This window comes from Schistocerca serialis, chromosome 3, assembly GCF_023864345.2.
Source record: "Schistocerca serialis cubense isolate TAMUIC-IGC-003099 chromosome 3, iqSchSeri2.2, whole genome shotgun sequence".
NCBI lineage: Eukaryota > Metazoa > Arthropoda > Insecta > Orthoptera > Acrididae > Schistocerca > Schistocerca serialis.
This window is the reverse complement of record NC_064640.1, coordinates 839,189,269-839,216,478: the sequence shown is the minus strand read 5'-3', so window position 1 is coordinate 839,216,478 and position 27,210 is coordinate 839,189,269. Positions and strand designations below refer to the sequence as shown.

Genomic DNA, 27,210 nt, shown 5'->3' with positions numbered 1-27,210 from the left:
TTAAAAAAGTGTATGTTTGCACATAAATACACTTTCTAAGTATTACTACAATCCGTTGACTGACTAACAATACCAATTCATTCTATGAAAACCGCACGTCAATACCACTTTCCATTTCCGCAATATTTGCAGTGCTAGTTTCCATTGTACTCATATGGCATCGCTGGATCCGGAACTGCCAAAAATTATTATAGCGTAAGTAACGTGATCGCAACAAAAAGACAACCGATATTTACGCTTCAGCATGCAAGATGGACCATGTCATGTAACACTTCATCTTCGATACTCTGAAAGACATCTCTTTTACGGAGCGAGGTGGCGCAGTGGCTAGCACACTGGACTCGCATTCGGGAGGACGACGGTTCAATCCCGCGTCCGGCAATCCTGATTTACATTTTCCGTGATTTCCCTAAATCGCTCAAGGCAAATGCCGGGACGGTTCCTTTGAAAGGGCACCGCCGACTTCCTTCTCCGTCCTTATCTAATCCGATGAGACCGATGACCTCGCTGTTTGGTCTCTTCCCCCAAACAAACCCCTTGTACACTTATTGTATTAACCACTCTAAAAAATGAAGTTGAAGGCACTGAGTAAGGTGGCGCAGTGCTTAAGCACACTGAACTCGCATTCGGAAAGACGACAGTTCAAACCCACGTCCGGTAATACTGATTTATGTTTTCCGTGATTTCCCTACATCGCTTCTGGCAATTGCCGGGATGGTTCCTTTGAAAGGGCAAGGTCGATTTCCGTCCGCATTCTTCCCTAATCCGATGGGATTGATGAATTCGCTGTTTGGTCCCCTCCCCCAAACCAACCATTATTAGGAGTAGTAGTTGAAGGCGGAGTTGCCACTTATATGAACAAGAATTATAAAACTTAATATTTTGATGCTCTTAGATTTAGCAGTGAGCACCATTTTGAAGCTTCTGCTATTGAAATAGATAGTCATTGCAGTTCATAGCAATGTTCACAATATACCGGGTGATCAAAAAGTCAGTATAAATTTGAAAACTTAATGTTGTTGTTGTGGTCTTCAGTCCTGAGACTGGCTTGATGCAGCTCTCCATGCTACTCTATCCCGTGCAAGCTTCTTCACCTCCCAGTACCTACTACAACCTACATCCTTCTGAATCTGTTTAGTGTATTCATCTCTTGGCCTCCCTCTACGATTTTTACCCTCCACGTTGCCCTCCAATACTAAATTGGTGATCCCTCGATGTCTCAGAACATGTCCTACCAACCGATCCCTTCTTCTAGTCAAGTTGTGCCACAAACTTCTCTTCTCCCCAATCCTATTCAATACCTCCTCATTAGTTACATGATCTACCCATCTAATCTTCAGCATTCTTCTGTAGCACCACATTTCGAAAGCTTCTATTCTCTTCTTGTCTAAACTATTTATCGTCCACGTTTCACTTCCATACATGGCTACACTCCACACAAATACTTTCAGAAACCACTTCCTGAAATTTAAATCTATACTCGATGTTAACAAATTTTTCTTCTTCAGAAACGCTTTCCTTGCCATTGCCAATCTACATTTTATATCCTCTCTACTTCGACCATCATCAGTTATTTTGTTCCCCAAATAGCAAAACTCCTTTACCACTTTAAGTGTCTCATTTCCTAATCTAATTCCCTCAGCATCACCCGACTACATTCCATTATCCTCGTTTTGCTTTTGCTGATGTTCATCTTAGACCCTCCTTTCAAGGCACTGTCCATTCCGTTCAGCTGCTCTTCCAAGTCCTTTGCTGTCTCTTACAGAATTACAATGTCATCGGCCAACCTCAAAGTTTTTATTTCTTCTCCATGGATTTTAATACCTACTCCGAACTTTGCTTGTGTTTCCTTTACTGCTTTCTCAATATACAGATTGAATAACATCGGGGTAGGCTACAACCCTGTCTCACTCCCTTCCCAACCACTGCTTCCCTGTCATACCCCTCGACTCTTATAACTGCCATCTGCTTTCTGTACAAATTGTAAATAGCCTTTCGCTCCCTGTATTTTACCCCTGCCACCTTCAGAATTTGAAAGAGAGTATTCCAATCAACATTGTCAAAAGCTTTCTCTATGTCTACAAATGATAGATATGTAGGTTTGCCTTTCCTTAATCTTTCTTCTAAGATAAGTCGTAAGGTCAGTATTGCCTCACGTGTTCCAATATTTCTACGGAATCCAAACTGATCTTCCCCGAGGTCGGCTTCTACCAGTTTTTCCATTCGTCTGTAAAGAATTCGCGTTAGTATTTTGCAGCTGTGACTTATTAAACTGATAGTTCGGTAATACTTAATATAACTTAATAAACCACGGAATAATGTAGGTACAGAATAAAAATTGACACACATGCTTGGAATGACATGGGGTTTTATTAGAACCACCCCATATTGCTAGACGCGTGAAAGATGTCTTGCGCGCGTCGTTTGGTGACGATCGTGTGCTCAGCCGCCACGTTCGTCATGCTTGGCCATGCAGGTCCCCAGACCTCAGTCTGTGCGATTATTGGCTTTGGGGTTACCTGAAGTCGCAAGTGTATCGTGATCGACCGACATCTCTAGGGATGCTGAAAGACAACATCCGACGCCAGTGCCTCACCATAACTCCGGACATGCTTTACAGTGCTGTTCACAACATTATTCCTCGACTACAGCTATTGTTGAAGAATGATGGTGGACATATTGAGCATTTCCTGTAAAGAACATCATCTTTGCTTTGTCTTACTTTGTTATGCTAATTATTGCTATTCTGATCAGAGGACGCGCCATCTGTCGGACATTTTTTGAACTTCTGTAATTTTTTGGTTCTAATAAAACCCCATGTCATTCCAAGCATGTGTGTCAATTTGTACCTCTCTATCTACATTATTCTGCGATTTATTCAGTTTTCAAATTTATACTGACTTGTTTGATCACCCGGTACTATGTTTCAACCGGTTATTTTGAGTTATGTAATTGTGAACCAAGTAGGCTATATGCATTATTCAAGTTTTAACTTATAAACAGAATGATGTAATATTAAGTGGACATTTTGATTGAAATATTTAGGGCATACGCATGCTACAATTAATATTCAGTCCGTTGGCATTTCATGTAATCTATCTCTCTCTCATATAATGTACCACATCAGTTGTGGATATTGGTTGTGGTAACATTTCAATACAGATTTCGTGATTTACAAAGCCATTCCGTAAATACTTGTAGTTAAACTACAAGGCTATCATAATAAATGAAAATGGAGTTGAGGCTTTAAAATGCATTTGTGAAATATAGAATAGGAAGATGTATACAACTAAGTTCCGAAGAAAAGTTTCAAAAACAAATTTAACATACTTACAAGGTTTAGCCGATATAAGAATATCAGCTGCCCCTCCAGCTAAACATACCAGTTGGTTTTCTATAGCAGAATTTCACCATGCACTGTATTCCAGATATCAGATGAAGCAGCTCGGTAAATCGCTGATATGTTAAGGGGTCTATGCAGGTCTATGCGATATCGCCAGCGTTTGTGTAGTACCTGGGCGACGGGTTTCTTGGTGCGCTGGTACTGCTGCTGGGGGCGCGCTTGTACCGGCGGCGGCAGAGGCACCTGGCGGCTAGGCGGCGGACTACGCTGCTGCGGCTCCGGCGACGTCCGCGTCTGCAAACAAACAGAGATCGACTCATACCGTGGTCTGTCATCTTTTACACGTCTCAACCCAGGGCTCCCAACGTCTCACATGAGCTGTCCGCTGTTGCCAATGCGCCACAAGTAAGTGTCAGTTGATATGAAGCTACGAAGTATATGAACACTTTCAATCCGTTGTAGGAAGGGTCGCCATCCTCGTTATTCGGGACAGGCACCATTATGCACCTTCTTGTCTCGATATTCCGACAACACCCAATTTTGTCTTGATTTTGCAAAATCTGTTACGAGCTTAGCTCAAGTACTGAAGCAACGCCATCTGTAAGTGCAAAATGTAAATGCAGCCTCAGTTTTATTTACGCCAACAAGTTTATAACGACAAGGTCGTCTCATAGATGGCGTTGTATGTTGTGTATCCTGTATCGACGTTGCACGCACCTTCTACATCGAGCGCCGTCATTGGAGAAAATACCAGACTTCTCCAGTACTATTGGGTTGAAACAGTTTTAGCAGCGCCGCGAAGAAGAATCGGGCAGTTCCAATAAGAATAGCGATCTTTAAGACTGTTCTTTCTAAATGTGATACAAACAACGAGTGGAAGTTAGTAATGTTGAAGTGTTTACTGCGGTTATACGAAGGTCACTCCGAAAGAAATGCACACTATTTTTGTAAAAATACAGTTTCCATTCTGCATGTGTGAAAGTTCTACAGTGTGTAGATACATCCTTCCCGCTTGTTTTCAAACTTAGTTCAACCTGTTCCTGTGAACGGTGCCATCACAGTATGTCTTCAAGATGGCTGCTACACTTGACGTTCGTCAGAAGCAACGTGCTGTCATAGAATTTCTGTGCTGTGAAAACGAGACAGTGGGAAACATCCACAAGAGGTTGAAAAAGGTGTATAGATACGCTGCTGTCGATCCCAGTACCGTTAGTCGGAGGGCAAGCAGGTTACGTGACGAAAGCGGGCACGGCAATATTGAGGATTGTCCTCGCAGCGGCAGGCCTCGTACTGCACGCATTCCAGACAATGTGCAGAGAGTTAACGAATTGGTGACTGCTGACAGACGCATCTCAGTGAACGAATTGTCACGCAACGTTGGGATAGGGGAAGGATGTGTTTGCAGAATACTGAAAGTGTTGGCGTTAAAAAAGGTTTGTCCCAGGTGGGTTCCCAGGATGTTGATAGTGGCTCACAAAGAAACAAGAAAAACGGTATGCAGCGAACTTTTGGAATAGTACGAGAATGGTGGAGATGAATTTCTTGGAAGAATTGTGACAGGTGATGAAACACGGCTCGATCATTTTTCACCAGAGATGAAGAGGCAATCAGTGGAGTGGCATCATGCAAATCCACCCAAGAAAAAAAATTCAAAACCATACCTTCTGCTGAGAAAGTTATGGCTACGGTGTTTTTCGATTCCGAAGGACTCTTGCTTGTGGACATCATGCCAAGTGGAACCATCATAAATTCTGATGCATATGTGACGACACTGAAGAAGCTTCAAGCTCGACTGAGTCTTGTTCGACCACATCGGCAAAAGCAGGATGTTTTGCTGTTGCACGACAATGCACCGCCACACGTCAGTCAAAAAAACATGGAAGCGATCACAAAACTCAGATGGACAACACTGAAACACCCGCCTTACAGTCCTGATCTGGTTCCATGTGACTATCATCTCTTTGGGAAACTGAAAGACTCTCTTCGTGGAACAAGGTTTGAAGATGATGTCTCCCTTGTGCACGCTGCCAAACAGTGGTTCCAACACGTTGGTCCAGAATTTTACCGTGTGGGTATACAGACGGTGGTTCCAAGATAGCGTTAGGCAGTTGAGAGGGATGGAAATTATGTGGAGAAATGAAAATATTGTTCCTAAAGGATGTATCTACACACTGTAAAGTGTCCACATGAGTTCCAAAAGAAATCCGTTGGAATTTGATTACTCGATAAATAGTACAATTCTCAAGGCTGTCAATTCAACTAAGTACCTGGGTGTAAAAATTACAAACAACTTCAGTTGGAAAGACCACATAGATAATATTGTGGGGAAGGCGAGCCAAGGTTGCGTTTCATTGGCAGGACACTTAGAAGATGCAACAAGTCCACTAAAGAGACAGCTTGCACTACACTCGTTCGTCCTCTGTTAGAATATTGCTGCGCAGTGTGGGATCCTTATCAGGTGGGATTGACCGAGGACATCGAAAGGGTGCAAAAAAGGGCAGCTCGCTTTGTATTATCGCGTAATAGGGGAGAGAGTGTGGCAGATATGATACGCGAGTTGGGATGGAAGTCATTAAAGCAAAGACGTTTTTCGTCGCAGCGAGATCTATTTACGAAATTTCAGTCACCAACTTTCTCTTCCGAATGTGAAAATATTTTGTTGAGCCCAACCGACATAGGTAGGAATGATCATCAAAATAAAATAAGAGAAATCAGAGCTCGAACAGAAAGGTTTAGGTGTTCGTTTTTCCCGCACGCTGTTCGGGAGTGGAATGGTAGGGAGATAGTATGATTGTGGTTCGATGAACCCTCTGCCAGGCACTTAAATGTGAATTGCAGAGTAATCATGTAGATGTAGATGTAGACAACCATGTGTTCTGCCTGTATTGGTAGACTGCTCCCTGTTGTCCGCAGCGCAGATGGTAGCATTCTATCCCCACGTTGTGAATGGTAAATGAGAAGTAGCTTTAATCAGTGTGTAGTTGGTATAGGCGCTGCTACTTATACAACAATAAGTACACATATCAAAAAAAGTTTTGCATCACCTCAGTTGCGAGAGCTTCGGAACCTGTACAGAAAATTGGAATAGAGATCAACATTAACATCATTGGCGCTGCTATCAGGGTTTCTCCGAGGGAAAATCCGTAGGTAGCGGTCATCCATTGCAGCAGTAACTCTTGAACGGCCTGAGCGAGGCATGTCATCGACAGTTCCTGTCTCTCTGTGTCTCCTCCATATCCAAACAACATCGCTTGGGCTCATTCCGAGACACCTGGGCACTTCCCTTGTTGAGAGCCCTTCCTGGTACAAAGTAACAATACGGACGCTTCGAACCGCGGTATTGACCATCTAGGCTTTGTTGAATTACAGACGGCACGAGCCGTGTATATCCTTCCTGGTGGAATGACTGGAACGGATCAGCTGTCAGACCCTCTCTGTCTAACAGGTGTTGCTCATGCATAGTTGTTTACATCTGTGGGCGGGTTCAGGGACATCTTTGTGAACAGTCAAAAAGACTGTGTTTGTGTTACAATATCCACAGTCAACGTCTATGTTCAGGAGTTCTGGGAACTGGGGTGATGAAAAACCTTTTTTGATGTGTTCAGAGCAGCAGCATCACGCAACTCGTGGCCCGACTCGATACAAAGGAGTGGGGAGACAGGCACTCTAAGCAACGGTTTAATACAGGGCTTCCCAACCTTTTCAGCTGGCGGACCCCTTCTTCAGTCGAAAATCCACGGCGGACCCCTAGTCAGTCAAGAGCACAGTAACTTTAAATTTCAGAGCGAAACCCATGGGAACTGAAAGCTTCTCAATGCATGTGCCATGTTCCCAATGACCCCCCCCCCCCCCCCAAAGCATCAATACTCTTTGGTTTAGAGATGAATGAACAACTTGAAATTAACGATCCAATTTGAATTCCCACTGTATCCAAACGCTTACTAGTGGATTTACTCCCTTTGTTCAACGCACTATAGCCTGATTAAAATTACTTGGAGCTGCCTTCCTCCAGGAGCAATCAACGTCAGGTCCAAACCGTTCGCTGTTGACAAGCTGCCTCTTGTGGTCTGTTCACTTCCACTGTTTGGCTACTGTTGTGTAAGGAGCATGCATATTTCATAACAGTCGTGTGTGTGTGTGTGTGTGTGTGTGTGTGGTTTTTCGTGAAATCCGAAGAAAAATGTTCAAATGTATGTAAAGTCTATGGGACTTAACTGCTGAGGTCATCAGTCCCTAGACTTACACACTATTAACCCAAGTTTAACTTCCGCTAAGGACAACACACACACACACACACACACATACATATGCCCGAGGGAGGACTCGAACCTCCGGCGGGAGCTGCACCGCAATCCACGACGACATGGCGCCCTAGACTGCGCGGTCATTCCGCGCGGCTGTGAAGAAAAGAGGCAGACCCCAGACACGAAAGAAAAGAGGCCAGGGAATTGCCTTTAAAGGACTATTGTGACATCTGTTGTGCAATGTGTGGGAATACATTCAGCCAGTTTACATGCATTTCCAAAACCGGATTTCGCAAGCCGATGTCCAGTTTCGCTTTTTGTTGCTCAGGTAAACACTTCAAAATCGATTCTGGAAATCTGCTTTTATAAAGCCGTTTTCCAGTTCGACAATGGATTTTCGTGCCCATGTAAACAGCTCGGAAAGTCTAGTTATTTTTACATCTTTACGTATTTACTGAACGACAGCTGTCAGTCCATAGCCGGCAGCTAGCAGGCAGCGTTGCAACAGTGTACTGTCAGTTGGTAGCTGGCAACTGGCAGGCGGTGTGGCAACAGTTTTGTGGTGTCACCGCCAGACACCACACTTGCTAGGTGGTAGCTTAAATCGGCCGCGGTCCATTTAGTACATGTCGGACCCGCGTGTCGCCACTGTGTGATCGCAGACCTAGCGCCACCACAAGGCAGGTCTCGATATACGATAGAGCACTCGCCCCAGTTGTACGGACGACATTGCTAGCGACAATACGGACGAAGCCTTCCTCTCATTTGCCGAGAGACAGTTAGAATAGCCTTCTGCTAAGTCCATGGCTACGACCTAGCAAGGCGCCATTAGCCTTACCTACTTTGAGAGTTATAGTATAAATGTCTCAAGAAGAACGCTGTATTCATCAAAGAATAAAAGTTAAGTATAAAGCAGCTACGTACTTTTCTTGCTACCATTCAATAGTTATCCTGTTCCAGACTTGACGCCAGTCGGCGTGTGTGTACGCGTGCCTTTCTTTCGGCTCCCTTCCCAGTGTGGCGTAGCAAGCTTGTTACGTCACAACAAGTTTAGCCACAGCTGACAACTTCAACTACTACTTGGACACTATATCGCGGCAGTCAGCCTCGACTGTAAACAAATTAGGAAAACAAACAGACTCTCTTATTTCTATATAAGAAGACAAAGCATTTCACATAATATAAGACTTGTTTTCTCACAGGAAACAATTCTGGCAGAGGAAATTTACCTTTTACAAGGTGGCACTCGAAAAGTCCTCATTTGTTTACGCTCGCAGCCAGTTGCCACAATATAGTGTCAGAGTAATAGTAAGTAATTGTAATTGATGTATAGGCAGGCCATATTTTTAACTGAGAGGATGGAATATATTATAAAGAAAAGAAATTAGCTTTAGAGATCATTTTAATTTTCGTAACAAAAGTATCAATGCCAACAGAATTTAATTAATAATTATTTTGTAAATGATAGAAGACAGAAACAAAATTCCTACAGAGTTATAGTTCAGGTACGTTCACTGAGCATCTACGAAGAAAAATTCTTTCTTCTTTACAATAGATGAGTCTGTAGGAATAATAATGGAATCCTAATGTGGTGGTTGAGGGTCCTTCTACTGACCCAATTTTGAAAAGTTGGGTTCAGTTCTTGACAACTGTAGACGGATGTCTGGTTCCGCATCTAGACAGCTTCGGCACTTAGTTTTGTGGGCAGCATAGATCGAGAATTCAGATTCGCACCTGTATGTTGTGGCAAACAGAAGAAGTACACGCTTTGCCTTTTGAACAAGGGGGTAGTATTTCTTGTTATCCAAACGGATCCAAAAGTGTGAGTAACTGTCAATGACAAAACTTTATTTCAAGGTAGGGTCTGTGGCAATTTCTATCAACAACTCATATTCATTTGATGATAGAATGTTCGGCTTTTTGGATACAGTGAATGGATTGACCACTCATTCGTATTTCTACAGCTTGTCATCTTCAGCTGTTGGGAAATAATGCTCTAACAATACCAAGCTTCAGAGATGTTCCAGGATTTGATGAAACAAATTCTTCCCAAGCGACAATGTTTTGTTTTTCAAAATCTCCTTGAGAAGAGGGAAACACTCGACCTCCCCGTCCTCGACACTCTCTGTCCCAAAATTGATTTTCCTCTTGAATGCTCGAACTTTGTTGATAGCAGTGACCTTTGTTTCACTTTGCCCTTGGAGTGAAATATTCATTTCGTTTCATTTTGGACAAAATATCTGACTAATAGGCAAGTATACACTGCCAATTTTCGTCATTAATAAGGTCTGCTAATTTGGTGTTATGCTCCAAAAGAAAAGCTAAGACTTCCAATCTTAATTCGTACAACTGAGAGAGTGCATTCCCATGGGAGAGCCACCTCACTTCTGTGTGGAGAAGCAAGGACGATGAAGGCTTCCCATATCTTCACACAGTATTGTAAAAAGTCTTGACTTCAATGGCCTTGATTTTATGTAGTTAATGATTTGAATGGATTCGTCTAAAACTTTCTTGAGCGAAACAGGCATTTGTTTCGTAGCTAAAGCCTATCTGTGGAGAGCACAAAGACTACTGCTGCAATTCTTAGCGTTTTCTTTTATTTTCGTTATTGCTCCGTCTGTAGGACCCGTCATAGCTCTTGCACCATCTGTGCACACATCTATGCAATTAGACCATGAAACTTCGTTAGTCCTTAAAAAATCATCCAATAGACGGAATATTTCAGCAACTGTTGTGTTGGCAGGTAGTGGTCTGCCCAATAAGCTGTCCTCCTCAAAACATCCAGAATATACGAGGGCCGTTCAGAAAGTAACCTCCGGTTGATTTAAAAAAATACACCAAGTTAAATAAAAATATTTTAATATATACATCTTACAACTACATCTTTGCACTATTTTTCTACATAGTCTCCATAGCGATTGAGGCACTTATCGTATCTCTTCACAAGCTCTGAAATTCCTTCTGCATAAAAATCACCCGCTTGTGCCTGGAGCCAGCCCGTGACCACACCTTTGAGCTCTTCGTCGTCATCAAACCGCTGTGACCCGAGCCATTTCTTCAAATGCATGAAGAGGTGATAATCACTTGGCGCCAGGTCTGGGCTGTAAGGTGGATGGTTGATAATGTCCCACTTGAAGGACTCAAGAAGGGCCGTTGTTCTGCGAGCAGAGTGAGGACGGGCGTTATCGTGCAAAAAAACGATACCGGAAGTCAGCATACCACGGCGTTTGTTCTGTATAGCCCATCGTAACTTTTTTATTGTTTCACAGTACACGTCTTGATTAATGGTCGTACCACGTTCCATGAGTTCAACCAACAACACCCCTTTGGCATCCCAAAACACCGTTGCCATCAGTTTTCTGGCAGAAAAATCTTGCGAGGCTTTTCTTGGTTTGGTAGGCGAATTTGAATGTGCCCACATCTTTGATTGTTCTTTTGTCTCAGGGTTCACGTACTTAATCCAGGTTTCGTCACCGGTGACGATTCTGTTTAACAATGGTTCTCCTTCGTCCTCATAACATGACAGAAAGTCTAATGCAGAGGCCATTCTTTGAGTTTTGTGGTGGTCGGTAAGAATTTTGGGCACCCATCGTGCACAGAACTTACGGTAACCCAATCTTGCTGTCACTATCTTGTACAAGAGAGTCTTAGAAATCTGTGGAAAACCAGTAGACAACTCCGACATTGAGAAACGTCGATTTTCACGAACTTTTGCATCAACTGTCTGAACGAGTTCGTCAGTCACCAATGATGGTCTACCACTCCTCTCTTCATCATGAACGTTTTCTCGTCCACTTTTAAATAAACGTACCCATTCACGGACAACTCCTTCACTCATAACTCTTGGTCCGTACACGGCACAAAGCTCACGATGAATAGCTGCTGCAGAATATCCTTTGGCTGTAAAAAACCTTATGACAGCACGCACTTCACATTTGGCGGGGTTTTCTATTGCAGCACACATTTCAAACTGCCACAAAAACTAAACTAGCGCAGGTACGACGTTCACTCGACCACGGCTTGATGCCGACTGACCTGTTGAGTGCGTGAACGCACAGATGGCGTCGCTACTCCCCCCACAACCCGCACTGTGACCAATCGGAGGTTACTTTCTGAACCGCCCTCGTACATAACAGACAAAAGCCAATAAAATCGCTAATCCTGCAACATCAGTGGATTCATCTATCTGCAGAGAAAATGAATTGTGTTGGATGCGAGAAACAAGAGTGTCTTTCACATCATTTGATATGTCAACAATGCGTCTCTTGACAGTATAGTTTGATAATGGCACCGAAGATACAAGCTTTACTGCCTTTTCGTCTAGAATGCAAGAAACAATATCATTAACACACGGCTTTATGAAATTTTCTGCAATGGTATGAGCTTTGCCTGTTTTTGCCACTTGATAACTAACCAAGAAAGAAGCTTTTAATGAATTTTCATTATTTGTTTTTGCATGAGTTTTCGTGCAATGCTGAGAAGCAGCTAGTTCAGCACTCTTCCTTTTGAAAAACTCGATTTCTTTAGCCTGGAAATCCGGGTGAGTACTTTCAAAATGACGGAGCAATGTAACTGGAACCATTTAACTGTTCGGAAGGACTCGCGCACAAATTACACACTGAGCTTTACCCTCCTTTGTCTCCATAAAGCCCATTCCTAAATAGCTTTCGTTGTACTTACGCTTCTTGGTTGTTCCACTTCCACAGGATATTGCAACCAATGGAGTACTTGCAGCGTTTTCACATAATAAATCCGGCTGTGAAATTTCTTGTGATTGTTCATCCTTTGGTCGTCCTCCCTCCTCATGCATTTCAACTGGAAATTTCCCTTGTTGTGAATGTGATGGAGAAACTGCACCCTTCTTCAATGATCCATGTTAGAAGTAATAAACTGGTCAAAAATCGACTTATGAAAGAGCTAGTGCACAGACAAAGCAAGTTTAACATTTAATGAAGCCTGGGGCCGCATACGTGCCAACAAACGCTGTGATTGGTCGACAAAGTTCGCTCCGCGCATGCGTAAAAGATTTCAGCGCATCTAGCGCCGTGAGCCGGCGCGCAAACGACCCCAGTATTGTTGCGAAACAGTCGATCAGAGAAGCCGCATTCTGCGGCACTAACTGTGTATGTGTTCTCACTTAGGAACCGCAAAGGCTGCTTGGGAGTACCACCTGAAGTAAAAGTACACATGTGTTTCGCACGAAAAAAAAAAATAGTCATGAATTTGATTTTCACATTTTTATTCAATAATTTTAGGCATTATTTTACACGATTTGGTGAAAGGTGGCCGCGGACCCCCTAGAAAGAGCCGATGGATCCCTAAGGGGTCCGCGGACCACACGTTGGGAAGCCCTGGTTTAATAGATCCGGCATCACAGAAAACTGGCGGAGAAAATCGGCCCCCAGTAGTGGACCATTCACATCCGCAATAATAAATCTCGAAGCAGGGCATAAATCGCTATGCAAGTCCGAAGTTAACTCCGTCTTCCCAAATGACTCAGCTGCCGAACTGTTAGCAGCTATGGGAAGTGGAACTATTGTAAATCAGCGATGTTTGTTCGGCATCTTTGGATATAAATTTATGTCAGATCCAGCGTCGATCACGTTTTCTGTCCTTAACAGATGGTCTAGTCGAGCCTGCGGCTGTAGATACCATTGCATTTCTGTTGCACCTGACGAGCTTTGAGTGTTCTGGACGGACTTAATGGCATTTCTGTTTGGGTAGTGTCATGGTTTCGTGCACTGTCTTGCTGCCTCACCGAAACGTCTGTGGTACCAACACCATTTTACGTTTTCTTGTTTACTATTACAGCCTAGAAAACAGCTGTTATCTAAGTGCCTCTGTAACCTGACATTCAGCCTAGCTAACTCATGCACCAACTGGGTCGTAGAGTGCTCTGTGGCTATTGCATTTGCAGTGAAGCAATCGGTGAATGTTTGCCCACACGGTAAGTCAGGCGTGACGTTATTATTACGTGTACACGGTGTACCGATTTTTGTGATCGTTCGAGATGCTAAACTGCGGCAGCCATTCTTGCAGACTAATTAAAGAAGCAGTTGAAACTTCTTGGTAGATTAAAACTGTGTGCAGGAGCGAGACTCGAACTCGGGATCTTTGCCTTTCGCAGGCAAGTGCTCTACAATCTGAGCTACCCAAGCACGACTCACGCCCTGTCCTCACAGCATTACTTCTACCAGTATCTCGTCTCCTACCTTCCAAACTTCACAGATGCTCTCCTGCGAACCTTGCAGTTTCATATCAGCGCACACTCCGCTGCAGAGTGAAAATCTCATTCAGGAAACACCCCCCAGGCTGAGGCTAAACCATGTCTCCGCAATATTCTTTCTTCCAGGGGTGCTAGTTCTGCAAGGTTCGCAGGAGAGCTTCTGTGAAGTTTGGAAGGTAGGAGACGAGATACTGGCAGAAGTAAAGTTGTGAGGACAGGGCGTGAGTCGTGCTTGGTTAGCTCAGATGGTAGAGCACTTGCCCGCGAAAGGCAAAGGTCCCGAGTTCGAGCCTCGGTCCAGCACACAGTTTTAATCTGCCAGGAAATTTCATATCCGCGCGTACTTCGCTGCATAGTGAAAATCTCATTCTGGAAACATCCCTCAGGCTGTGGCTAAGCCATGTCTCCGCAATATTCTTTCTTCCAGGAGTGCTAGTTCTGCAAGGTTCGCAGGAGAGCTTCTGTGAAGTTTGGAAGGTAGGAGACGAGATACTGGCAGAAGTAAAGCTGTGAGGACAGGGCGTGATTCGTGCTTGGGTAGCTTAGATGGTAGAGCACTTGCCCGTGGTCGGCACACAGTTTTAATCTCCCAGGAAGTTTCATATCAGCGCACACTCCGCTGCAGAGTGAAACTCTCATTCTGGAAAGAAGCAATTGATTACATCTTCAGTTCGCGTAGTTCCTGCAATTTTTGAATATATTGATGTTTTTTATTTTCTTTGTTAAGGCAAGTAGGGAATTATATTCAGAAATGATTTAGTTGTTAAAATTAAAGACTGAAATGTTTAACAACAAAGTATAATTTGACAGATATTCACCATATTGTCAACTAGTTACATATATCATTGAAAAAGTGCATTAGTGTGTCTGAAGTTGTCCTAGTAGTTTATTAGTAAGGATTATCAAATCTGACTTTAAGACACACTTTTGAGAGTTTAAATTTCACTGGGGATAAGACAAATGCTAGTCTCACTTGTTTGCACTGAGACATCAGGGAAGTATTACTCACATATAATGTTAAATTTAACTTCTCATTTCGTTTCTGTGTATATGGTTGGCACAGAAGTTTTTGCTGAAAACAAGTGAGCAAAGAGCTTTTTTCTCAAATACCAGTTTCAAGTGACACTACTGAGCTGACAATATTTACAAATAGTTGTTTATATCAGTAAAATGCAGTGTTTTGTGACATTACTCATCAGAATACTAAAAACATAGGGCATGTTTAATGACGATGTATGTAGTCTGCCCTAGCACACGAAACACAACAATTGTTCTTAGATATAGGAGGAGATAGCGTGTCGTAGATTACTTTTGTAGGTAGTTTAATTCAGTATCTTCGTCTCATTTTACTCGAAAGTCAACATGTATAGAATTCTTCAATCCAGTATTCATAATTTGGAAACTCCACCCATTCGTGTGACTAGGGCCTCCCGTCGGGTAGACCGTTCGCCGGGTGCAAGTCTTTCGATTTGACGTCACTTCGGCGACTTGCGCGTCGATGGGGATGAAATGATGTCGGGTAGACCGTTCGCCGGGTGCAAGTCTTTCGATTTGTCGTCACTTCGGCGACTTGCGCGTCGATGGGGATAAAATGATGATGATTAGGACAACACAACACCCAGTCCCTGAGCGGAGAAAATCTCCGACCCAGCCGGGAATCGAACCCGGGCCCGTAGGATTGACTTTCTGTCGCGCTGACAACTCAGCTACCGGGGGCGGACATTTGGAAACTGCAATTGAAGTACTGTTGCCAATTTTAAAACGTGCTGAAAGTAAGTGTCAGATGAGTAATGTTAACAAAGCTTAGCATTTTACTGGTATAAAGAACCATTTTCAAATATTGTGAGCTTGGTGTAGTTACTTGAAACTGGTATTTTAGAAAAAAGCTAATTGAGCACCTATTTTCAGCAAAATGCTGTACATATCATATAAAGAGAAACGAAATGAGAAGTTAGGTTTACCGTTAGATGTGACTAATGACTTCGTTGATATCTCACAGCAAATAAGTCAGACTGGCGCCTGTCTTTCTTCCCCGTGAGACAGAAAATCTCAAAAGGGTGTCTGAAGGTCAGATTCAATAATCCTTACTAATAAGCTAGACTTAGACAACTTCAAACACATTGATGCAGTTCTTTAGTGATATGTGTAACTACTTGACAATATGGAGGACGTCTGTCAAATTATGCATTGGCATTAGAAATTTCAGTCATTAATTTTAACAACCGACTCATTTCTAAACGTAATTCTCTACTTGCGTCGAGGTTAACGTGAACTCTGTAGCGCGACATTACTTGGCGGAAATTTTCGTATAAAAAAACGAAATGAAACTCTCCGTAGTTCCGAACATGGGATCTCTGCCATCGTATAAATGCATTTAACTGTCTGAGCCACGATGAGGTTAGTTCCAAGAACACAAATTTTACCGTTTACAAATCGTATTGTGAGTTCCTTCTTTTTTTCCTGAAGTTTGCAGATTCATACTTCCAAAGATTATAAAGGTGACAATAGCTTCCACAATTTCAGTGAATATACGAATTGAAAATGCAATGAATTACTCATTTAATTCGTCTGCAAAAATGGCTACTGCTGTTTCGCGTCTCGAACGATCACAAAAGTCGATACTCGGTCTCCGTCGTCTTCAACAAAACGTGTACACGTCATAAGGACGTCACACCTGATTGTACAGGTAACTACAATCACCCCGAAGTAACGCGCGTGTCCGGGCGTTCGTCGCTGCAAATGGTTGAATGCTTGGATTGGAACCTCCCTCCACGGCTGCTTTAACTACTGGACATGAATTATTGTTCGTATATGCAATGGGCGTAGAATCCCTCCTGCAGCCCAGATCATCAATAGGAGTCTATGTGAAGGTGGACAAAGTAGCCCTGATATTCTTCTGCAATCTTTGTAGCCAAAAGATCAGAGATTGCTCAGACAGAAGTTCACTGCCCGCCAACGAGCACGGCAAGCGACAAGTACCTGTGAAGGGGGAACCACTGGAACATGCGTCACTTTCAGTAATTTTTTGTAGCTGCAACTCAGGTAGTAACACAAAACATTGGAGCACTGCTTTTTTAAGAACTGCGTACGAGTGTTGGTGGAGAACATCATCCAATTGCTCCATAACACTCAAATCCAGCAGAGCTATAACCAATGTAAATTGTTCCACTTCTGACACCAGTCCATGTAAACGAAAATAGCGTCCAACTCAGTTAACCATATCTGAGCCTTTGTCGTCGGAAACGAAGGAAATTTAATGTTATGGTTCCTGTTGCCATAGCCTGTGTCGTTGTTGTTGTTTCATGTGGATGCTGAAGGCACGACGTTGCTAGCGGACAGAAAACTAAGGTGGGATCCATTATTCCGTGAGCAAGCGCAGAACATCAGTTTCATTCGTTCAATATGGTGTCATCACTGTGGGAATTGTTGATTCCAATTCAAATACACTACTGGCCATTAAAATTGCTACACCACGAAGATGACGTGCTACAAACGCGAAATTTAACCGACAGGAAGAAGATGCGGTGATATGCAAATGATTAGCTTTTCAGACCATTCACACAAGGTTGGCGCAGGTGGCGACACCTACAACGTGCTGACATGAGGAAAGTTTCCAACCGATTTCTCATACACAAACAGCAGTTGACCGGCGTTGCCTGGTGAAACATTGTTGTCATGTCTCGTGTAAGGAGGAGAAATGGGTACCATCACGTTTCCGACTTTGATAAAGGTCGGATTGTAGCCTATCGCGATTGCCGTTTATCGTATCGCGACATTGCTCCTCCTGTTGGTCGAGATCCAATGACCGTTAGCGGAATATGGAATCGGTGGGTTCAGGAGGGTAATACGGAACGCCGTGCTTGATCCCAACGGCCTCGTATCACTAGCAGTCGAGACGACAGACATCTTATCCGCATGGCTGTAACGGATCGTGCAGCCACGTCTCGATCCCTGAGTCAACAAATGGGGACGTTTGCAAGACAACAACCATCTGCACCAAAAGTTAGACGACGTTTCCAGCAGCATGGGCTATCAGCTCGGAGACCATGGCTGCGGTTACCCTTAACGCTGCATCACAGACAGGAGCGCCTGCGGTGGTGTACTCGACGACGAACCTGGGTGCACGAATGGTAAAACGTCATTTTTTCGGATGAATCCAGGTTCTGTTTACAGCATCATGATGATCAGATCCGTGTTCTGTTTACAGCATCCGTGTTTGGCGACATCGCGGTGAACGCACATTAAAAGCGCGTATTCGTCATCGCCATACTGGCGTATCACCCGTCGTGATGGTATGGGGTGCCACTGTCTACACGTCTCGGTCATCTCTTGTCCGCATTGACGGCACTTTGAACAGTGGACGTTACATTTCAGAGGTGTTACGACTCGTGGCTCTACCCTTCATTCGATCCCTGCGAAACCCTACATTTCAGCAGGATAATGCACGATCGCATGTTGCAGGTCCTGTACGGGCCTTTCTGGATACAGAAAGTGTTCGACTGCTGCCTGGCCAGCACATTCTCCAGATCTCTCACCAATTGAAAACGTGTGCTCAGGATGGCCGAGCAACTGGCTCGTCACAATACGCCAGTCACCACTCTTGATGAACTGTGGTATCGTGTTGAAGCTGCATGGGCAGCTGTACCTGTACACGCCATCCAAGCTCTGTTTGACTCAATGCCCTGGCGTATCAAGGCCGTTATTACGGCCAGAGGTGGTTGTTCTGGGTACTGATTTCTCAGTATCTATGCACCCAAATTGCGTGAAAATGTAATCACATGTCAGTTCTAGTATAATATATTTGTCCAATGAATACCCGTTTATCATCTCATTTCTTCTTGGTGTAGCATTTTTAATGGCCAGTAATGTACAACCGCCTGCGACGCTGGGGAAGTTTTCGATTCCGTGATTGTAGAAATAACGTGGTTTTGAGGCGAAGAACCTGCAGAGGCGTGACCGGAGCGCAGTTTCATTCAGAAAGGAAGTTCATTGAAGGTTGTTCGGTATAGAGCGGCAAAGGTGAAAATCTGAGGGCACAATATCAGGTGAATGAGGTGGGTGCGGAATGAATTCCCAACCCATCTTCTGTGTAGTGTTTTTGGCAGATTAGCAGAATGCGGAAGGCGTTTATCATGGAGTAGCATCACTTCACCCAGGCTTTTTGGTCTGCGTCTGCAAGACGTATCAGTTGTTGACAATAAAAGTCAGCAGTGATGGTTACACCTCAGGGAATATATTCGTAATACACCACACCGTCGCTGATCCACCAGATGCGTAACACTATCTTTTGTGAATGAGCGCAGATCGTTGTACGGGGAGTTGCCGCTCTGCTTGGACTGAACTCTTCCTTTCCTTATGTTAGCAAAAAGACATCATTTCTCGTTACCAGTAACGATACAGTATACGATTCGCCAATGTTGCTTACGAGCCAACTAAGCGGAAATTCACATATGACCGACCACCTGCTGATTTTTGTGATTTTGGCTTAAGGCATGTGGTAGCCACACACCCAATTTTTGAACTTTCCCCACTGCATGCAAATGTCGCACGATGGTGGAATGATCACAGTTAATCACATTTGCAAGTTCTCGAGCATACTGACGTGGATCATTGTGGATTAATGCATTTAAACGATCTTCGTAAAATCCTGAAGGTTTTCTTGAAATTGAGTGTCACTAATGTCAAAACGATCTCCTTAAAACGACAAAAAACATTTTTTTGCTGTTCTCTGCCCAGTGGCATTATCCCTATGTTGTTGTTGTTGTTATTGTTGTAGTGGTCTTTAGTCCTGAGACTGGTTTGATGCAGCTCTCCATGCTACTCTATCATGTGCAAACTGCTTCATCTCCCAGTACGTACTGCAGCCTACATCCTTCTGAATCTGTTTAGTGTATTCATCTCTTGGTCTCCCTCTACGATTTTTACTCTCTACGCTGTCCTCCAATACTAAATTGGCGAGCCCTTGATGCCTCAGAACATGTCCTACCAACCGATCCCTCCTTCTAGTCAAGCTGTGCCACAAACTCCTCTTCTCACCAATTCTATTCAATATCTCCTCATTAGTTATGTGATCATTATCCCCATACCTGTCGAAAATGTTTCTGGCTGCCTCTGCTGCTGTCACCTCTCTATTGAACTCAAACAGAAGAATATGTCAGAAATGTTTCTATTTCTCAACTTGGCACTCCATTTCCTAGCGTCCACAGCTCCACTCACTATCTCCAAATGAGAAAATGACAACATGTAAACTCAAATAGAAACAGTGAACTACAAATAAAAAAATGACACTCGATAAATAAACCCATATCAACCTGAATAGTAACAAGCAAAACACCTAATATTTGGGCAGCATGCTAATTGATAACTTAACGATTGGAAAAGAAATAAGATCAAGAACTGCAACGGCAGAGCTAGCTGTCCAGAAAAAGAAACGGTTATTATACAGCAAGATGGGATTGTAGTAGAGGAAAAGCTTGGTTAAACTCTTCGTATGGAAGATGTGAAAGCTGGACATTGAAGAGGAGAGACAAAGAAAAAGCATAAGTATTCGAGATATGGTTGTAGTTGAAGAATGGAGGAAATAAACCGGGTGGATAAAGCGAAGTAATGGAAAAGGTAAAAGAGCAAAGAACTTTCGTAAACCTGGATACAAAAAGGAAAGGAAATTGGAGGGGACATATAGGGCGAGGAGCAGGATTTCTAATAACAAGTATCGAAGGTAAAAATAGGAAAGAGAAGATTAAAAGTGCTGCATGAAGTGAAAACAGGCAGATACCATATAACGAAGCAGTTGGCCGACGCAATCACTAAAGAGCAAGAACTCTCATGGATATGACGGGGTATCTAGCAGAATACTAAAGTATTGTTCTATGTATGTTAGCCCATTACTTAGCCATATCTGTAACTTTTCCTTTAGGAGTGGTCGGTTTCCTGACCGATTAAAGAACTCGGTAGTGAAGCCACTTTATAAAAAGGGAGACAGGGATAATGTTGACAATTATAGACCTATTTCTATGCAATCGGTGATTGTTAAAGTTATCGAGAGGGTTGTATATACAAGGTTACTGGAGAATTTAAATTCACATAATTTCCTGTCAAATGTACAGTTTGATTTTAGAAATGGTTTAACAACTGAAAATGCTACATTCTCTTTTCTCTGTGAGGTTTTGGACAGATTAAATAAAAGGTTGCGAACGCCAGGTGTTTTCTTTGATTTAACGAAGGCTTTTGACTGTGTTGACCACAAAATATTACTGCAGAAGTTGGACCATTATGGAGTAAGGGGAGTAGCTTACAATTGGTTCGCCTCTTACTTTAAGAACAGAAAGTAGAAGGTAATTCTCCGCAATATTGAGAGTGGTAGTGATTTTCAGTCCCAATGGGGCACTGTTAAGTGGGGCGTTCCCCAAGGGTCGGTGCTGGGGCCACTGCTGTTTCTTATTTATATAAATGATATGCCTTCTTGTATTACAGGTGATTCAAAAATATTTCTGTTTGCTGATGACAGCAGCTTGGTAGTGAAGGATCTTGTGTGTAATATTGAAACAGTATCAAATAATGTAGTTCATGAAATAAGTTCATGGCTTGTGGAAAATAATTTGATGCTAAATCACAGTAAGACTCAATTTTTACAGTTTCTAACTCACAATTCAACACGAACCGATATTTTGATCAGACAGGATGGGCATATTATAAGCGAGACGGAACAGTTCAAGTTCCTAGGCGTTCGGATAGATAGTAAGCTGTTGTGGAAAGCCCATGTTCAGGATCTTGTTCAGAAACTAAATGCTGCTTTATTTACCATTAGAACAGTATCTGAAATAAGTGACAGTTCAACACGAAAAGTAGTCTACTTCGCATATTTCATACGCTTATGTCATATGGTATTATTTTTTGGGGTAATTCTTCTGATTCAAAAAGGGTATTTTTGGCTCAAAAACGGGCTGTTAGAGCTATGTGTGGTGCAAGTTCGAGAACCTCTTGTCGACCTATATTCAATAGTCTGGGAATTCTGACATTGCCCTTACAGTATATATTTTCTTTAATGTCGTTTGTTGTTAGCAATATTAGCTTATTCCCAAGAGTTAGCAGCTTTCACTCAGTTAATACTAGGCAGAAATCAAATCTGCATGTGGAATGCACTTCCTTGACTCTTGTGCGGAAAGGAGTGCAGTATTATGCTGTATCCATTTTCAATAAGCTACCACAAGAACTCAAAAATCTTAGCAGTAGCCTAAACACTTTTAAGTCTAAACTGAAGAGTTTCCTCATGGCTCACTCCTATTCTGTCGAGGAGCTCTTGGAAGAGCTGGAAAAGTTTCCTCATGGCTCACTACTATTCTGTCGAGGAGCTCTTGGAAGAGCTGGAAAATTAAGCAAATTCCAGTGTTACATTGTTGATTTTCTTTATTTAAACTTACGAATTGTCGCCTGAATATGTTTCTTATATTTCATTTTATCTGTTTCTACTATCGTGTTATAATTTCATGTATTGACTCGTTCCATGACCATGGAGACTTCTCCTTAATTTGGTCCCACGGAACAATAAATAAATAAATAAATAAAATAAATAAATCTCGATGACTTACGGGCTGACGGACGGGTCCCCTGGAAGGCTGCGGGAAGTCGACGAGTGGCGGTTGCGTGGGTGCCGGGTTCCTGAAGACGGGCGTGCTGGGCGACGGCCGAAACGACGGTCTGGCCACCACGTCGGCCGCCGGCCTGCCAAGTCACACCACGTCACGTGACTACAAGACAGGAAATCGCAGCAAACACAGCTCTTGACATGTCTATATCTACGCGAATAATGTAGTGTGGAATGGTGGGAACTTCGTGTGCTTGTCGCCTTCCCCAATCGCGAAAATAAAAGAGAAAGGAAGAAAAAAAAACACTCTTTCTGAGCTTGCGTTTGAGCACAAATATTTTCGACACGGTCGTTTTGTGATATAAACTGCTCAAGACAAAGTTTACAGCTCATTACTCTACCATATAGTGAGCAAGATGCATGAGACAGTCGAAATATCTTCAGACTTCAAGAAGAATGTAATAATTCCAGTCCCAAAGAAAGCAGGTGTTGACAGATGTGAAAATTAGCGAAGTATCAGTTTCATAAGCCATGGCTGCAAAATACTAACACGAATTCTTTACAGACGAATGGAAAAACTGGTAGAAGCCGACCTCGGGGAAGATCAGTTTGGATTCCGTAGAAATGTTGGAACACGTGAGGCAATACTGAACCTACGACTTATCTTAGAAAATAGATTAAGGAAAGACAAACCTACGTTTATAGCATTTGTAGACTTAGAGAAAGCTTTTGATAATGTTGACTGAAATACTCTCTTTCAAATTCTGAAGGTGGCAGGGGTAAAATACAGGGAGCGAAAGGCTATTTACAATTTTTACAGAAACCAGATGGCAGTTATAAGAGTCGAGGGGCATGAAAGAAGGGAAGCAGTGGTTGGGAAGGGAGTGAGACTGGGTTGTAACCTATCCCCGATGTTATTCAATCTGTATATTGAGAAAGCAGTAAAGGAAACACAAGAAAAATTCAGAGTAGGAATTAAAATCCATGGAGAAGAAATAAAATCTTTGAGGTTCGCCGATGACATTGTAATTCTGTCAGAGACAGCAAAGTACCTGGGAGACCAGCTGAACGGAATGGACAGTGTCTTGAAAGGAGGATATAAGATGAACACCAATAAAAGCAAAACGAGGATAATGGAATGTAGTCGAATTAAATCGGATGATGCTGCGGGAGTTAGATTAGGAAATGAGATGCTTAAAGTAGTAAATGAGTTTTGCTATTTGGGGAGAAAAATAACTGATGATGGTCAAAGTAGAGAGGATGTACAGTGTAGACTGGCATTTCTTAAGAAGAGAAATTTGTTAACATTGAGTATAGATTTAAGTGTCAGGAAGTGGTTTCTGAAAGTATTTGTATGGAGTGTAGCCAAGTATGGAAGCGAAACGTGGACGATAAATAGTTTAGTCAAGAAGAGAATAGAAGCTTTCGAAATATGGTGCTACAGAAAAATGCTGAAGATTAGATGGGTAGATCACATAACTAATGAGGAGGTACTGAATAGAACTGGAGAGAAGAGAAATTTGTGGCACAACTTGATTAGAAGAAGGGATCGGTTGGTAGGGCATATTCTGAGGCATCAAGGGATCACCAATTCAGTATTGGAGGGCAGCGTGGAAGGTAAAAATCGTAGAGGGAGACCAAGAGATGAATACAGTAAACAGATTCAGAAGGATGTAGGTTGCAGTAGGTACTGGGAGATGAAGAAGCTTGCACAGGACAGAGTATCATGGAGAGCTGCATCAAATCAGTTTCTGGACTGAAGGCCACAACAACAACAACTTTCTTATTTACAGACAGAGACCACATTCATAATATTCTGCCGACTAGGGAAAATTACTACCTACAGATGTGCTGGCTGTGTAGTGGAGGTCAAATTGTACCTGAATTCCCAGTGTAACTCAGAAGAGCGTGCTACGAGGGCAGTTCAATAAGTAATGCAACACTTTTTTTTTCTGGGCCAATTTTGGTTGAAAAAACCGGAAATTTCTTGTGGAATATTTTGAAACATTCCCGCTTCGTCTCGTATAGTTTCATTGACTTCCTGCAGGTGGCAGCGCTGTACGGAGCTGTTAAAATGGCGTCTGTAACGGATGTGCGTTGCAAACAACGGGCAGTGATCGAGTTTCTTTTGGCGGATAACCAGGGCATCTCAGATATTCATAGGCGCTTGCAGAATGTCTACGGTGATCTGGCAGTGGACAAAAGCACGGTGAGTCGTTGGGCAAAGCGTGTGTCATCATCGCCGCAAGGTCAAGCAAGACTGTCTGATCTCCCGCGTGCGGGCCGGCCGTGCACAGCTGTGACTCCTGCAATGGCGGAGCGTGCGAACACACTCGTTCGAGATGATCGACGGATCACCATCAAACAACTCAGTGCTCAAATTGACATCTCTGTTGGTAGTGCTGTCGCAATTGTTCACCAGTTGGGATATTCAAAGGTTTGTTCCCGCTGGGTCCCTCGTTGTCTAACCGAACACCATAAAGAGCAAAGGAGAACCATCTGTGCGGAATTGCTTGCTCGTCATGTGGCTGAGGGTGACAATTTCTTGTCAAAGATTGTTACAGGCGATGAAACATGGGTTCATCACTTCGAACCTGAAACAAAACGGCAACCAATAGAGTCGCGCCACACCCACTCCCCTACCAAGAAAAAGTTTAAAGCCATACCCTCAGCCGGTAAAGTCATGGTTACAGTCTTCTGGGACGCTGAAGGGGTTATTCTGTTCGATGTCCTTCCGCATGGTCAAACGATCAACTCTGAAGTGTATTGTGCTACTCTTCAGAAATTGAAGAAACGACTTCAGCGTGTTCGTAGGCACAAAAATCTGAACGAACTTCTCCTTCTTAATGACAACGCAAGACCTCACACAAATCTTCGCACCCGAGAGGAGCTCACAGAACTTCAGTGGACTGTTCTTCCTCATGCACCCTACAGCCCCGATCTCGCACCGTCGGATTTCCATATGTTTGGCCCAATGAAGGACGCAATCCGTGGGAGGCACTACGCGGATGATGAAGAAGTTACTGATGCAGTACGACGTTGGCTCCGACATCGACCAGTGGAATGGTACCGTGCAGGCATACAGGCCCTCATTTCAAGGTGGCGTAAGGCCGTAGCATTGAATGGAGATTACGTTGAAAAATGGTGTTGTGTAGCTAAAAGATTGGGGAATAACCTGGTGTATTTCAATGCTGAATAAAGCAACCCCTGTTTCAGAAAAAAAATGTGTTGCATTACTTATTGAACTGCCCTCGTATGATATGGGTCGTCCGTGATCAAGCTCCAAAGAGTAATTTGTTGTTTAGACTGATCGCAGTCTGTCCCTATACTACAAGAAGTGTCGCCAGCTCAGGGGCACGTCATATTGATGCACACAATGGTTACCCCTTTCAAAGATTCAACTACTGCGTGGTTTACAACACGAGCTGATGAGCGCTTGCTACAAATTATCACTGGTATACAGCCTGAGGAGAGTGAAACACATTCGTGTGCCGCCATTTTGGAGTTTAGTGTCCACTCAGTCAGTTAGGACTCTAGCTGTCCATTGTAAATAACAGTTCAAACATCTTGAGGTTGAATCTCTTATTTAGGTGTTTGCTTACTAACATACTTATTTTTGGGGAGGGTCCGCGTTTAGAAAACACCATTTTTCTTTTTCTTTTTATTTCTCTACCTAAAGAGAACTATGAAATAACTCCAACCCACAGATACCATAAAGTCCCCACCTCCACACACACACACACACACACACACACACACACACACACACACACACACACACACACGATCTTCCACATAGAATTAGTGAATGTTAGACATAACCATCTACATCCATATCCATACTCCACAAGCAACCTGACGGTGTGTGGCGGAGGGTACCTTGAGTACCACAATCGGTTCTCCCTTCTGCTCCAGTCTCGGTATTGTTCGTGGAAGCCGGCCGCGGTGGTCGTGCGGTTCTAGGCGCTCCAGTCCGGAGCCACGCTGCTGCTACGGTCGCAGGTTCGAATCCTGTCTTGGGCATGGATATGTGTGATGTCCTTAGGTTAGTTAGGTTTAATTAGTTCTAAGTTCTAGGGGACTGATGACCACAGCAGTTGAGTCCCATAGTGCTCAGAGCCATTTGAACCATTTTTGTTCGTGGAAAGAAAGATTGTCGGTATGCCTCTGTGTGGACTCTAATCTCTCTGATTTTATCCTCATGGTTTCTTCGCGAGATATACGTAGGAGGGAGAAATATACTGCTTGACTCCTCGGTGAAGCTATGTTCTCGAAACTTCAACAAAAGCCGGTACCGAGCTACTGAGCGTCCCTCTTGCAAAGTCTTCCCCTGACGTTTATCTATCATCTCCGTAACGCTTTCGCGATTACTAAATGATCCTGTAACGAAGCGCGCTGCTCTCCGTTGGATCTTCTCTATCTCTTCTATCAACCCTATCTGGTTTGGGTCCCACACCGGTGAGCAGTATTCAAGCAGTGGGCGAACAAGTGTACTGTAACCTACTTCCTTTGTTTTCGGACTTCATTTCCTTAGGATTCTTCCAATGAATCTCAGTCTGGCATCTGCTTTACCGACGATTAATTTTACATGGCCATTCCATTTTAAATCACTCCTAATGCCTACTCTCAGATAATTTATGTAATTAACTGCTTCCAGCTGCTGACCTGCTATATTGTAGCTAAATGATAAAGGATCTTTCTTTCTGTGTATTCGCAGCACATTACACTTATCTACATTGAGATTCAATTGCCTTTCCCTGCACCATGGGTCAATTCGTTGGAGATCTACCTGCATTTCAGTACAATTGTCCAT

At 43.2% G+C, this 27,210-nt stretch overlaps 1 protein-coding gene across 1 annotated transcript in view; it reads right to left on the bottom strand.

Moving 5' to 3' along the window:
- LOC126470886 (uncharacterized) overlaps positions 1–27,210 on the bottom strand; it is a 271,447-nt gene that overhangs the window by 4,966 nt on the left and 239,271 nt on the right. The window contains exons 4-5 of the mRNA XM_050098910.1: positions 22,402–22,534; positions 3,515–3,637 (exon numbers count right to left, since the gene is read on the bottom strand). Coding sequence (XP_049954867.1) covers positions 3,515–3,637; positions 22,402–22,534 — 256 coding nt within the window. The remainder of the gene's footprint in view (positions 1–3,514; positions 3,638–22,401; positions 22,535–27,210) is intronic.